The sequence below is a fragment of the Myotis nattereri genome (genome assembly GCF_964212035.1).
Source record: "Myotis nattereri genome assembly, chromosome: 8".
Lineage (NCBI taxonomy): Eukaryota > Metazoa > Chordata > Mammalia > Chiroptera > Vespertilionidae > Myotis > Myotis nattereri.
In genome coordinates, this window is record NC_138083.1 from 34,227,872 (window position 1) to 34,240,098 (window position 12,227).

The 12,227-nt window shown below is 46.0% G+C and overlaps 1 protein-coding gene across 1 annotated transcript; it reads right to left on the reverse strand.

Annotated features, from left to right (window-relative positions):
- Positions 1–1,517: 1,517 nt before the first annotated feature.
- PLAGL2 (PLAG1 like zinc finger 2) lies at positions 1,518–8,268 on the reverse strand (the record flags this gene model as incomplete). Its single annotated transcript, XM_081096992.1, has 2 exons — positions 1,518–5,332; positions 8,009–8,268. 2 exons carry the CDS (start codon positions 8,266–8,268, stop codon positions 4,102–4,104), a joined length of 1,491 nt encoding a protein of 496 aa, XP_080953118.1. The 3' UTR covers positions 1,518–4,101.
- Positions 8,269–12,227: the final 3,959 nt, after the last annotated feature.

Consider the following 12,227-nt stretch of genomic DNA (forward strand, 5'->3'; position numbering starts at 1 on the left):
TTTGATTTTCCTGACCTTTGCATCCAAGATTAAGTGATAAATGATGCCACTTACCTCAAAGGCACCCTAGATCTTTTATTTCAAATTGCAAAGTTTCTAGGTGCCAAAGTGTAGATCATTCCTGTCCTATACTCATCATCTCCTTAGATGCTAAAGATGTTTGGAGGTTCCAATTCTCCCCCCAGGCTCTCCCCAGCCCTTTCCCAATCAGATAGGTTCACAACTTCCAAACACATCATTCAGAAGTTTTTAATAAACAACTTCATTATAAAAACTTTTTTTTGAAAATGTAATTCTGTAAAACATTGAAAATCTACTTTAACAAAGATATGCCCTGTGCATTTTCTAATGGCACTTATATTTTACAATTAAAAACCTTGTTTTATATAAAGCCAAAAATACTCCAAGAGGTTATTCACTGTGTTTACAAAGTGCTAGAAGGTTTTTGTCTTGTATCTTTCTCTTTAAATAATATGGCATTACGAAAGAGAGGCTCCAAAGCCTTGACCACTGGGAGGGAGGGGGGGCGTATGAGAAGTGGTGTTTCAGGAGCTCTAGTGCCAAATATTCAGAGGGGGAGATGTGCATATGGGGAGAATCAGCTAAGAAAATCAGCTGATATCTAAAGAAATTGGAATAGAACACTTCTTCCAAACACCTCAACAGTGGCACTAGATGATGACGACTCCTTCTCCTGTCAGAACCACAACACCCTCTTCCCTAGCCACAGCCCCCTACTCTCCAGTGAAGGTCACAGCCAATTCCTTCCACAGCAGGTTCAGAGTTCCAGGAGAGGCCAGGCTGGGGTCCCAGAGGAATCTGGATTTTTCTGGCCAACACCTGCCTAAGGCAAAGTTTATTACATAAATATCCTTGTTAGAAGTAAAATATTGATCCTGTACAATATAAATTGTTTTAAAAAAAAGTCGTGTTTACAAACAGCTCCTAGATAAAGAGGGGAGGTAGGAGAGGGGTGGAGAAAACAACTACCAAAAAGAAGGGGTGGATTTAAAGGGCTACTAGGGTAAAGTTTAGGGTAGTAGGAGAATTTCAACTTAGGACAATATCTACGAGCAAAAAAAGTAATCACACCTGCTTCCTAGATTTTCATTAACAAAATGCCATCTGTAAAAGGTTGGGGGTGGGGGGGGCTCATTGGTGCTCCTTTCCCTCTCACCTCTTTGAGATGTGCACAGATCCTTGGTGCTGACAGAGTTGGCATGCTATCCTCTGGCCCCCAGGACCGCACTCAACGGTGACCAGCTACTGTACAGGGTGGGAGGTGTCTGCCCCAATCAGGGAAGCTCATCGCTGACAGAAGTTCGAGGAGATGGTGGGGAAAGGGGGCATCACCCCTTCTTCCTGGTCCCCGTTTGGTCTCGGCCACATGCCCCTCAGGCTTTCATGGCCTCAGTAAGGGTACTGAAGTGGGTTTGGTACTGAGTGGAGGATAAAGCTATTCTTATCCTTTGAACAACCAGGTCAATAAGGCTTTTTTTTTTTTCTTTTTTAAATTATGGAAAGGAAGGTTTAAGGAACAGCTAGGTGGCTATGGTCAAAAAAAAAAAAAAAAAGTAAAGGCAGATGTTCCTCTGCATTTGCAAAGTTCACAGTGATAGGGAAATTCCTTGTAGGTGGTGAGGGCACTGAGGAAGAGGAAAGGGAGCAGGAGGGAAAGAAGGGGAGGAGGCAAGGCTCCAATTACAAGGTTTTAAATAGTTGCTCTGCCTGTCCTATGAGTTTCCCAGTATCACTAATGGCGGAGAGGATTCAAGGAAGGGACAGGAAAGAGCAGGCAGAAAGGAGGGTTCTCCCCTAACAGCCTGAGTCTGTGGCCAGAGGCCCGTTTTCCTCTGTAAAGGAAGGGTGCAGGGAAGGTGGTAAAGGGTTACTGGGTCTAGTGATGAAGACCAGAGACAAGGAGAATGGCAGCACCGAGTCCTGCTTGGATCCTCACATACCATTTCCTGTAATACGAGTCCCAATAACATGCACAGCATGCAGGAGGTGGCTGCGTACCAAGGTGGACGCTTTTTAAAAATAAACCTTAATCAGTCCCTGGGACTCACTGAAACTAATTTTTAGAAGCAAATTACCTAGTCTGATTCCAACCTTGCCAGATATTATATCTGGTTTTATTTTTTAAAGGTATCCCAAGATACCCTGCCTAAATCAAAACATGCTTAGTCACTCCACATTGCTTCCAATGAACGGCTAGAGAGCTACATTTTAAGGCTTTCACCTCAAACAGAGAGTACTGGCCTGGGCAGAAGCAGAAGCCTGGGTCTTGGACCTGCTCAGTTTCTGATGATAGACCTAAGTTATCTAGATGGAAGGGGAAGAAGGGGAGGACGGGGAGGAGGCTGAGGCAGTTCCTCGGTAGTTTGTCCTGAAATCCTAGTGGAGAAGCCAGCACGAGGCACCTGCCATGAGAAGTGCCCAGAAACTGCTGGCTGCATCTGTAGGAGTTAACAGTAAAGAGGTAGAAGTGTGTTTCTGAATCAGAGTGGAGGTATCTCAGGAGAGTCCCACATTGGTGGTCCCTGAGCTATCTCCCTTCCATGAGTGGGAAGAGTGCCCATGCAGAACTGAGATGAAGCAGGGATGGGGTTCGGATGGGCAAGGGCTGTGCTGTCTGTGGCAGAGAGCCCCACAAGTCAGAAGAACTAATCATTTGTTGCAAGTAATCTTGCTGAGTATTGGGGGCAAAGCTGATGGGGGCCACAAGAGGAAGGTGGAAGTTCTTTGATGGAGAGCAGAAAAGCCTATGTACAGTGGCCCTGAGTCCAAGGGATCTGCAAAGTAGAGGAGAGAGGAGGGACACTGTGGGTAAGAAAAGTTTGGTGTGGGAAGCAATGATGCACCCATAAGTTAGGACTCAACTATCTGCCCAGTCCTAACTTTCTGAAAACTCCTCTTCCTACAGTTCCACAACTTCCTGGAAAAGGGACAGTTAGGAGACAAATGGGTTCACACCCTCTCCTTTGCTATTCACACCAGCCTAGAACCGAAGCCCCTCCTTCTAAGACTCATGATAACAGCTCATGATGCTCAGGGTGGGGGTTAGGGAATGGGGAGGTGATGGAAGTGGGCATGCCTTTTATTTCTTCCCCTCCCCAGTTCAAGAGGAGAATGAGGGGGTCATGATGTATACTCGGAGGAAAGTAGAATTGCAGACCTGTGAGAAAACTGCTCCAATCTTCTTGCCTGTCTCCTGCAGACACTGCTGAGGAAGGCAGGAACAGATACAGTCATGGAAGATGGCAGAGACTGAAGCAGTCCAAAGTCAGTTTATTTCCCCACAGGGGAAAAATATGACCTCAAGTGAAGAGAAGTCAGCGAGACCCGACTCCGCCTTGTAAACAGGGCTCCAGTTAACACCAGGTACCAAAAGGTTCCAGCTGGTGCCAACTGGAATGGACTGGTGGGAATGAATTCACGGTGTGTAAACAATGTTCACTGCAATCATTCTAAGGCTAACAGCTCGGCAAGGGAGGTGAAATGGTGTGTCTGAAGCGACTGTGTAAACAGTACCGTTGCTGGACAACACTGACTGAAAATGGAGGTGCTGGTACAGGAGGGATGGGATGATGGGGAAGAATAGAGGCCTTCTCTCCTGCCCGCTGGTTGGAAGCAGGTGATGGAGCCAAGTGACCCTCTGTCATCAGGGCCTGACCAACTGTGTGGGGTCTGCAGGTTGGGACCAGAAGGCGGCTTCTTCGGCTATTTTTCTCGAGGTCATCCAAAGTGAAACCCTGTGTCTCCAACAGGTCACCCCTTCTCCAGAGAGAATGAGGTTCTGACACTTTGGAGAAAGAGAGGACTAAGTGTGGCTCCCGATTCAGATAAAAAAAAAAAAAAAAAGTAAAAACACCTGAAGTCCTATAGTATGTGATCTTTTCATGGGGTTGGGGCTCAAAGTTCCTCTTGGAACTGATCCTGGAGCCTGAGCCCCCAAACCAAGTGCTCCATACAGATACTGGATTTTTTCTGTTTGAACCCAGCTCTGAAAGCTCAGCTGCCTTTATGGGGGATACAGATCGGACGGGTACTGAAGCGCCCTGACAGAGTTCAAGACGGAGCTGAGGGCCTCCTGGGGGGCTACTGGAATGCCTGGTGGAAACGAGGCAGGGTGGTGGTGCTCAAGCCAGAGGTGAAAACAGGAGGCAAGGAGTGCAGAGGCCCAAAGTTCAGAGGTCCCCCAGCTCCCGGGGAATCTTGAGGCTGAGCTTGCAATGTGGTGAGCAGGGGCTGTGCCTCGGCCTGGGAGTAGCCCATGACCAGGCCTCCTGTGGCCCCAGGAGGGTTACATGAGGGCAGGTTGAGTGGAAGAAAGCCCAGTAAGTGGGAGAAGTCCACATTAGCAGCGCAGAGGGCCTCAGAGAGGTTGGCGGGGCTCTTGGTGAGCAGTGCTTCATCTAGGAGGGCCGCAGCTGCCGCCGGCTGAGGTGAGGCGGGCTGGGGTTCTGCGGATGAAAGAGACAGGCTTCCAGGAAGTTCCGCCATAAAACTATCCACCTCCACTTTGGGCAATTTGTCGGGCAAGTATGAGGTAGATCCAAGCTGGTATTTTGGAGGAAGCTGAGCTGGAGAAGAGATAGGTGAAGATTCCAGAGGATAGCTCATACCCATGGGCAGCGTGTTGTGCACCAGGGAGTGTGGCATGCCTGCACTGGGCATGGGAGGGATGTGGGCGCCATACATGCCCATGGGTAACATACTAGGGAAGGCCTTGGCCCCCATCATGTCCCGAGAGGCCATGCACAGCACTGGGCTCAGCTCTTCCTTCACACTGACTGTGGAACTGCAGCTGAGGAGGCCTAACATGTCCACTGGCTCTGTCTTAATTTTGAGCAGCTCCTGCGAGTGGCTCTTCTTGACATGCCGTGTCAGGTGGTCCTTGCGGCCAAACCGCTGGGCACAGTACTGGCATAGGAAGTCCTTTCGGCCTGTGTGCACCACCAGGTGCCTCCGCACATCCTTACGAGTATAGAAGCGCCGGTCACAGTGGTCACAGGGATGCTTCTTTTCCTTGGCACCCCCTGCTACCCGGCGTGAGTGGGCCTTCAGGTGCTCTAGCAGGGCCTGGGTACTCTCAAAGGTCTGCAGGCACACCTTACAGCTGAGGTCACCGTTGCTAGCGGCATGCATGGCCAGATGGCGCCGGTAGCCCAGCTTCGTATTGTAATTCTTACCGCACTCGGAACAGTGAAGAGCCTCTTTGTTGGGGTCGTGGGTCTGCAGGTGGTTCCGGAGATGGTCCTTGCGGTGAAACATCTTATCACAGTACATGCACTGGTGTGGTTTTTGGGCTGAGTGGGTAGCCATGTGCCTGGGATAGGGATGGAGGAAAAGAAAGACGAGATCACAAGGGCTGGCCAGACAACTGAGGTGCCCATTATCAGGGAACTAGATATAAAAATTATGATAGGGCCATGCAATGGAATGGATGGAATACCACGCCAACTATATTCTAGATATCTCTGCCCACCTGAAGAATCAAATATAGGGTGGGGGGCAAAAGTAGGGTTACAGTTGTCTGTATGAAAAACAATACAATAATTAATAAATAATAATACAATAAACTATTCCATGTACTCACACTATAAACCTACTTTGCCCCACCCTGTATATACTATTTTCTTTCAGCCTTGTATATTTAGTAGCAAAACATCAGGAACAACCTAAATGTTCATCAATAGGGAACTGGTTAAATAAATTATAATAAATTCATAAAATAACTCAACTTTTAAAAATGAGGCAGCTTTCCATGTACCCACAGGGAAAAGCTCCTAAAATATAGTAAATGGGGAAAAGCAAGGAGACAGAAGACTGCACATAGACTGGCACTATGCATACAAAAAGAGGGAAATATGTATAAGTTTGCTTATATGTGCTTAAAATATTTCTGGAAGGATATAAAAGAAACTGACAACACTGGTTGCCTTTGGTGAGAAGACACATGCGGCTTATGGGTGTGATGGAGCATTTTCATTGTATCTTTTAGTACCTTTCTAATTATGTGAATGTATTTCCTTTTAATAAATTATATTTAAAAATTTTTAAATGACACAATAAAGGGAAAATGAAGTTTAGATATACTTCCTGATCTGGGGCTGAGTCAAAAAAGGAAGTTCAATATAATGTATGCAATACAATCCCTTGTGAAAATAAAAAGGGATACATGTTTGAATGCCTCAGCAAGGACACATAAGAAACTGACCCTCCCTCTCACCTCTCCGGGTGCCTTTGGGGAGGAGAATAGTGACTTCAAATGTGAGGACCATTCATTTTTCACTGCATGCCCATTTGTACCACTTAAATTGTTTGCCATGTAAACCAGCAACATATTTTAAATGTTTTCATGGTACATCAGTGTCCATTGGTTTACCTGCTCCCTGCTGGCTGGAAAACAGCTCAGAGTCTAGGAATTACAATCCAGAGCTCCATAATACATTCAGAATCAACTCAGCAAGACTTTTAGGGCCCACCATTTGCTAGGCCCCGTGTGAGCTGAGTCATTAACCTTGTTCCCCATAAGAGGCTGAAAGCATAGAGCAGTCCCACCCACCAGTAAGTGGCAGAAACTACATTTAAACACAGACCTTCTTGAGAACTGGGCTCACTTAGGAATGCCACCACTGTCTCTAGTATGGCACCCAGTGATCTTTTCTACCTAAAGAGCATCAAACCTGCCCATTCCTCTCATGCTCACACGTACGAGGATTACTGTTGACCTCCTATGACAGAACTGACATGAGAACAGACGAGAAGTGCTGCGTGACCCACAGCCCACTTCCCTTGGTTGGCAAGTGAAGAAACTGGAGCTCAGAGGTTCGGTGACTCACCCAAGATCACACAACAGGTGGAGTCAGAGGTCATGCCTCCTGGACTCGGACCTTCTTACAGCCTCCCAGTCACCTAGACTGTCACCAGGACGGTTTTAGAGGGAGCATTTGAGCTCACACTCCCCGGCATGTATCATCACTTTGGTTCAAATAAACACATAAAAATTCTCAAAAAAAAAAGATGGTCCAACAGGACAGCTCCAACTGGAGTCTACCTAAGACATAGGAGCACAGAATCAAAGCGTTCCTGAGGCCCACAGAACTGTCACGTGGGCAATTCTGGGCACCTACTACCCTGTAACCTGTTTTAGCTCCTTCCTATCAACTGTTTTCCAGAGAAGGAACTGAGGCTTTTTGTGGTCATCTTGTTCATACATTTATTTACCTATTTGCTCTCTGTCTACATTAAGACAGTAAACTCAAGGAGGGCCAGCACTCCCATCTATCTGTGCCTGGTATATACCAGGAGCTCAATCAATCATGATAGATGAATAGATAAAAAACTGCACCAGGCAGCTTATCTCATTTGTAAAGGGCATGTTCATGTTCCTCTAATAGAAAAGCAAAGATAAAATCAAAATTGCTTTTAGCTGGCCCCTTTCTCTTCAAAGCTGCTCTGCTTACATTCAATTTCACTTCAGCAGGGGTTCTTGGGCTTACAAGTTTCAGGAAAGCCACTGACCCAGAGGAACCAGGGACTCTACAGACACAGAAGTAATCATTTGGATGGTTTAGTAGAAGAGGCACTGTAGTACCTAAGAAGCTATGTGACCTTGGGTAAGTTACTTCCCCACTCTGAGCCTCCACTTTAAAATTTATAGATTGGATCACAGCATCTCCTCTACCTTCTGAAGTTCTAAGATGGAGTCCTAATTTCTGGCTAAGATTTTCACTGTTACCTTACAGGAGTGGGGAAACTGGTATAGAAAAAAATGTTCAATCTAGTTTGTTCATGGCTATCTGATATTGAACCCAACATATTCTAGTGTTTGAATGAAAAAACACCACCATTATTTTTAAGTGAGTGACCCCAAATGGTTGGAATTCAGGACACATTTATGAGCCAAATTAACCTCTCCTCTTCTGCCACACGCAGTGGAGTCTCTGGCTTTGTCCTCCGGGAACCTCAGGACAGGAAGAGGTATGGGAGTGTCACCTACCTATACAGCTTATACTTGGAGGCAAAAGACTTGCCACAGTGCAGCTGAGGGCAGCTATATGGTCTCTGCTCTGGATGGGGAAGGCTGTGAGGCCTCAGCTTCTCCCCATTTGAGAAGGGTGTCCCCGAGATTTCACATTGGCACTTCACTTGACTCTCCGCCTCCCGGCCCCGAGGCCTGGGAACTATTTTCCAGCCCACTTCCTCCTCCTGCTTTGCATCTTGAATCCAGGGGGGGACGCTGGTGAAAAATGTGGTCATGGCAAGGCTAATGGCGAAGGGCCATGTTACTCAGAAAGCCTCCCCATCGGCTTCACACAGGCTCTCTGCTCTGTCACAGCTTCCAACGCAGCCTTCAGAAAACAATCTCTTCACCTGAAACATCAGAACATCTGGTGTTAGGGAGCCAAATACCATGGAAATATGGGTTCTGGAGACAAACAGAACCCCGTTCCAATCCCGGCCCTTCCAAATACTTCCCTGAACTGTTTCCTCATATACAAAATAAGCTTAGTAATCTCTTAAATCATAAGAATGTTCTGAAGATTAAATGAGATAATATAAAACATTCAGCAAAGGCTGGGAACCTAATAAATGCTTAGTGGTAACCATTATTCATTAGTACCACCTAGGCTACTGGAAACAAGATAATCTGAGGAAATAAAAGCCCTAAACTCCAAACTTTCTCTTCTAATTTCTCTTTCACATCCTTTCCATTAAACTTAGAGATTGCAGCATATCCTCTTCCTCCTCTTTACCCTAACTCCCCCTCACCCACTACTTTCCACAATTCTCCTACTCGTGGAGGTGTTAAGGAGCAATAAAATGCCCAAAAGGCAACAGAAATTTACTTAGGAAATTTACACCCTGAAAAGTCAGCCCCTGTGACAGATTTTGTTTTGTTTTGTTTTAAATATGCCTCCTGCATGCCCCCTACTGGGGATCAAGCCCACAGCCTGAGCATGTGCTCTGACAGGGAATCGAACTGGGGAACTCTTGGTCCATGGGACGAAGCTCAATCCATTGAGCCACACCAGCCGGGCCAGATGTGTTTCTTAGCAGCACATCAACATCAAGAGATTCTACCTGAGGAGGCAACAGCACAACTCAGCATTTCCACTAAGCCAGTGCTGGTCCCATCCTGCCCTCCACTGCTTCTCGGAGTCTTTCTCTCAGGCCCAGACCATGCTTCTTTAACAAAGCCTGTCCGATACCCCAAGTTGCTGAGTGGCTCCTCCTATAGACCTTCATAGTGCACATTCATTTCTCCATTACGAGCAGGTTAACAACATACTTGCATTAGAACTTAGTCTCCTCCTCCAAACTCTGATTCTTCGAGGGCTCAGATCATCTCTTTCATCTCCATACACCTAGCACCTAGAAAAGGACCCTCAACTTTCTTTTAGATGAGTAAGTTAATCGTTGAATATAAGTTGATTCTCATAGGCTTAACTAAGGCTCAGGAAGTTCTGGTTTAAACTGGGTTATAGCACTTCCAAAGTGTGGAGCCATTACCCTGAAGTATGCTCCTTTCTTTTATTGAATAGAAGGGGTAGGGACTGGGGAGGGGAGAGGCTGGAGCAGGTGTCAGTACTTCTTTCCTGACATCAACTCAGAGGAAGAGGACAGGAGTTACCAAACTGACTCAAAAGGGGATAACAGATCCACATTCACATTCACAAGCTCATCAAAGAGTACCAATTGCAATGCAATTTGCTGTAACAGGGATTCCCTTTGAAGAGGTCATGCCAAAATATGGTCATGAGACCTTTCCATGTGAAGGGAGCAGAGATGGTAGCTGGGGGTTGTCCACGAGAATCTGGGGAGGGCTCCAACCATACACACTAGCTGTGAGCCACAGAATGCTTGCTCAGCTCATTAGCAACTGCTGCTTACAGTGACCATTCATCCAACAGACTGGCCTTGAACGAGATGATAGGATCAGCGGGTTCATGCTCTAGAGAGCTTTGCTCATCATTAACATGAGCTATGTATGTCCTGTTCAGAAACCATTCCACTTGTTGAAGAAACGTTGCAATGTAATATGATAAACATTTCCTCATCATGAGTGGAGATTTGCCTAGAATGATCTGCACAAAGGTGGCTGCACTTTGCATGAATCACATGCTGGTGAGGTATAGGTAGCACCAAAAACTAGTCCCACTTGAGCCTTCAAGTCAAGGCGTATTTACCTGCTTCATTATAAACCTCAAAGGTCCCTGATGTCCTGCTTTCATTGTTTAAGTATCCTCCTTCTTCACAAGGGTGGAATTACCTGTTTATAATATCAGCGATTACTATGTACCTTGGAATTGAGTAGATAGGAAGCTCAAGTTTGAATGTCTAATTTGGAGGGGATTTCCTTTACCTTCAAAGTCAAATTCTGCTTCCTCTTGATATCTGAAATCATGCACTTCAACCTCTGGAAAGTTGGGAATGGCAGCCAGAGGGAAGCAAGTTGTACCATCCTGGCTAATGTGAGAGGGGAGCCTAGCCCTGGAAATTCCGCACAAACTCAGAAAGAGAACAGTACATCCCCCACCTCCCACACGTCCACCTCATCTGTTCTCCTGAACAAGCACAAACAAGACACAGCAATTTAGTATGAGTAATGGGCTTCTAGGAAACAGGCTCATGAGGTTGTATTCACAGAACCAAAGGAGGAAGCCAGCAGCCATGTGCTTGCCTTGATCTGCATTTAATGGGGCTATGGCTTTAAAAAGAAAACAGCCAACACCCTGATCCTACTCACCCTAGCTTTTAAAAAGGCACAGCGGAAGTCCTTACCTACAGTCATTGAAAAGCTGCTGGATGGCCAAAGCTGCTAGTGTTACCTTAAGGAGTCCTTTTGGGAATCTAGTCTCTCACCCTCTGTCCTTTGTCTGCAAACTCCACTCCTCCAAAGGAATCCTGAGCTTTTCTCACGTCAGGCCTATTCCTTCAGTTCTTCCTTGGCAAAACTGTCAAAGAATTCTGCTTCCCTTCAAAGCTGCTCTTCTGGTCTCACATGCTAACTTTAACTACAGAGAAGCTGACAGAACCTGTTCCCATAAAACAAACACAATCACTCCCAGTTACTGGTATAACTCAGTATATTTTCATCCTAAGATTCCTTCTGGCACCTGATCTGAAGAGGGAGGTAGTGTGGAAAGAACCTTGGACTTGCTATCAGAAGAGCTGCCACTCACTGGCTGTGAAACTATGGGCAGGTTATTTTGTTTCTCTGAACCTCCGTTTCCTCAATTTCTAAGATAGAGATTTATTGAGAACATTTGAGATCTTGCTTCCCGACCTCAATCTGGCTGAAATAAATGGTTATAAAATTTTTTTTAATAAAATCGAGATTTATTATCCTTAACTATAATATTCTCATGGAGGATTAAGTGAAATAATACTCCTGAAAGCATCTGACATATAAAATGTGTGAATACGCGCAGTGTCATCTCTGACATCTAATTTGTGTCTGCCTCTTTCCCACATGGGGCCTGAGTAGGACTACTGTTTCCCCTCCCCTTTAATGTTACTTTTCAGACCTCAGCTTCCTTCCCTTCCCAACATCTCCCCAGAACGCAACCTTCCCCTTTTCCCCTCACAATTAACCCTCAGTCATCTCCTCTCACCAGTCCCTCTTTACTTTACCTTCCTGGGCCAGAGCTCTCTCACTTGAGGCATCTCTTCTATTATTAAGTCTCTGTACCACAAATACAAGTGCCTGCTAAAAACTCTGTAGGCCCCCTTTGGAAGCTGAAAGGAGACCAATTGCTCCCCAGCCTGTCTGTCCTCTGTTGTGAGCCATCATACCCGCTGCCTTCTGATGAAACTAGTTTTTATGATGTTACATCATCTCTATAGAAACTGTGTTCTTTCTCCATTATTAGCCTGTTTCCTCATCTGTAAAGCTAAAAATACTAACCTCACAGGCTTGTTGTAAGGATTATGTGAGTCAGGTATGCAAAGAGCTCAGCATAGGGCCTCTCTGGCAGTAAGCACCCAACAAAAGGCAGCTATTATCTTTGCCTTTGTATTGAGTTGCCTGTTCCCACCTTTGGCTGCCGCACTAGAGTTCTCCCAACCCTCTCAAACGCTGTGGAGAAACAGCCCTCCTGCAGCAAGGAAAGGGTTAACCTCTAAGTGTTCTTAACTGGAGGGACCCACAGAGGATTAACAGCTCCACTTCAGTGACTACCCTAAAATAGCTTTTATCCCTCCTGCCTAAGAGC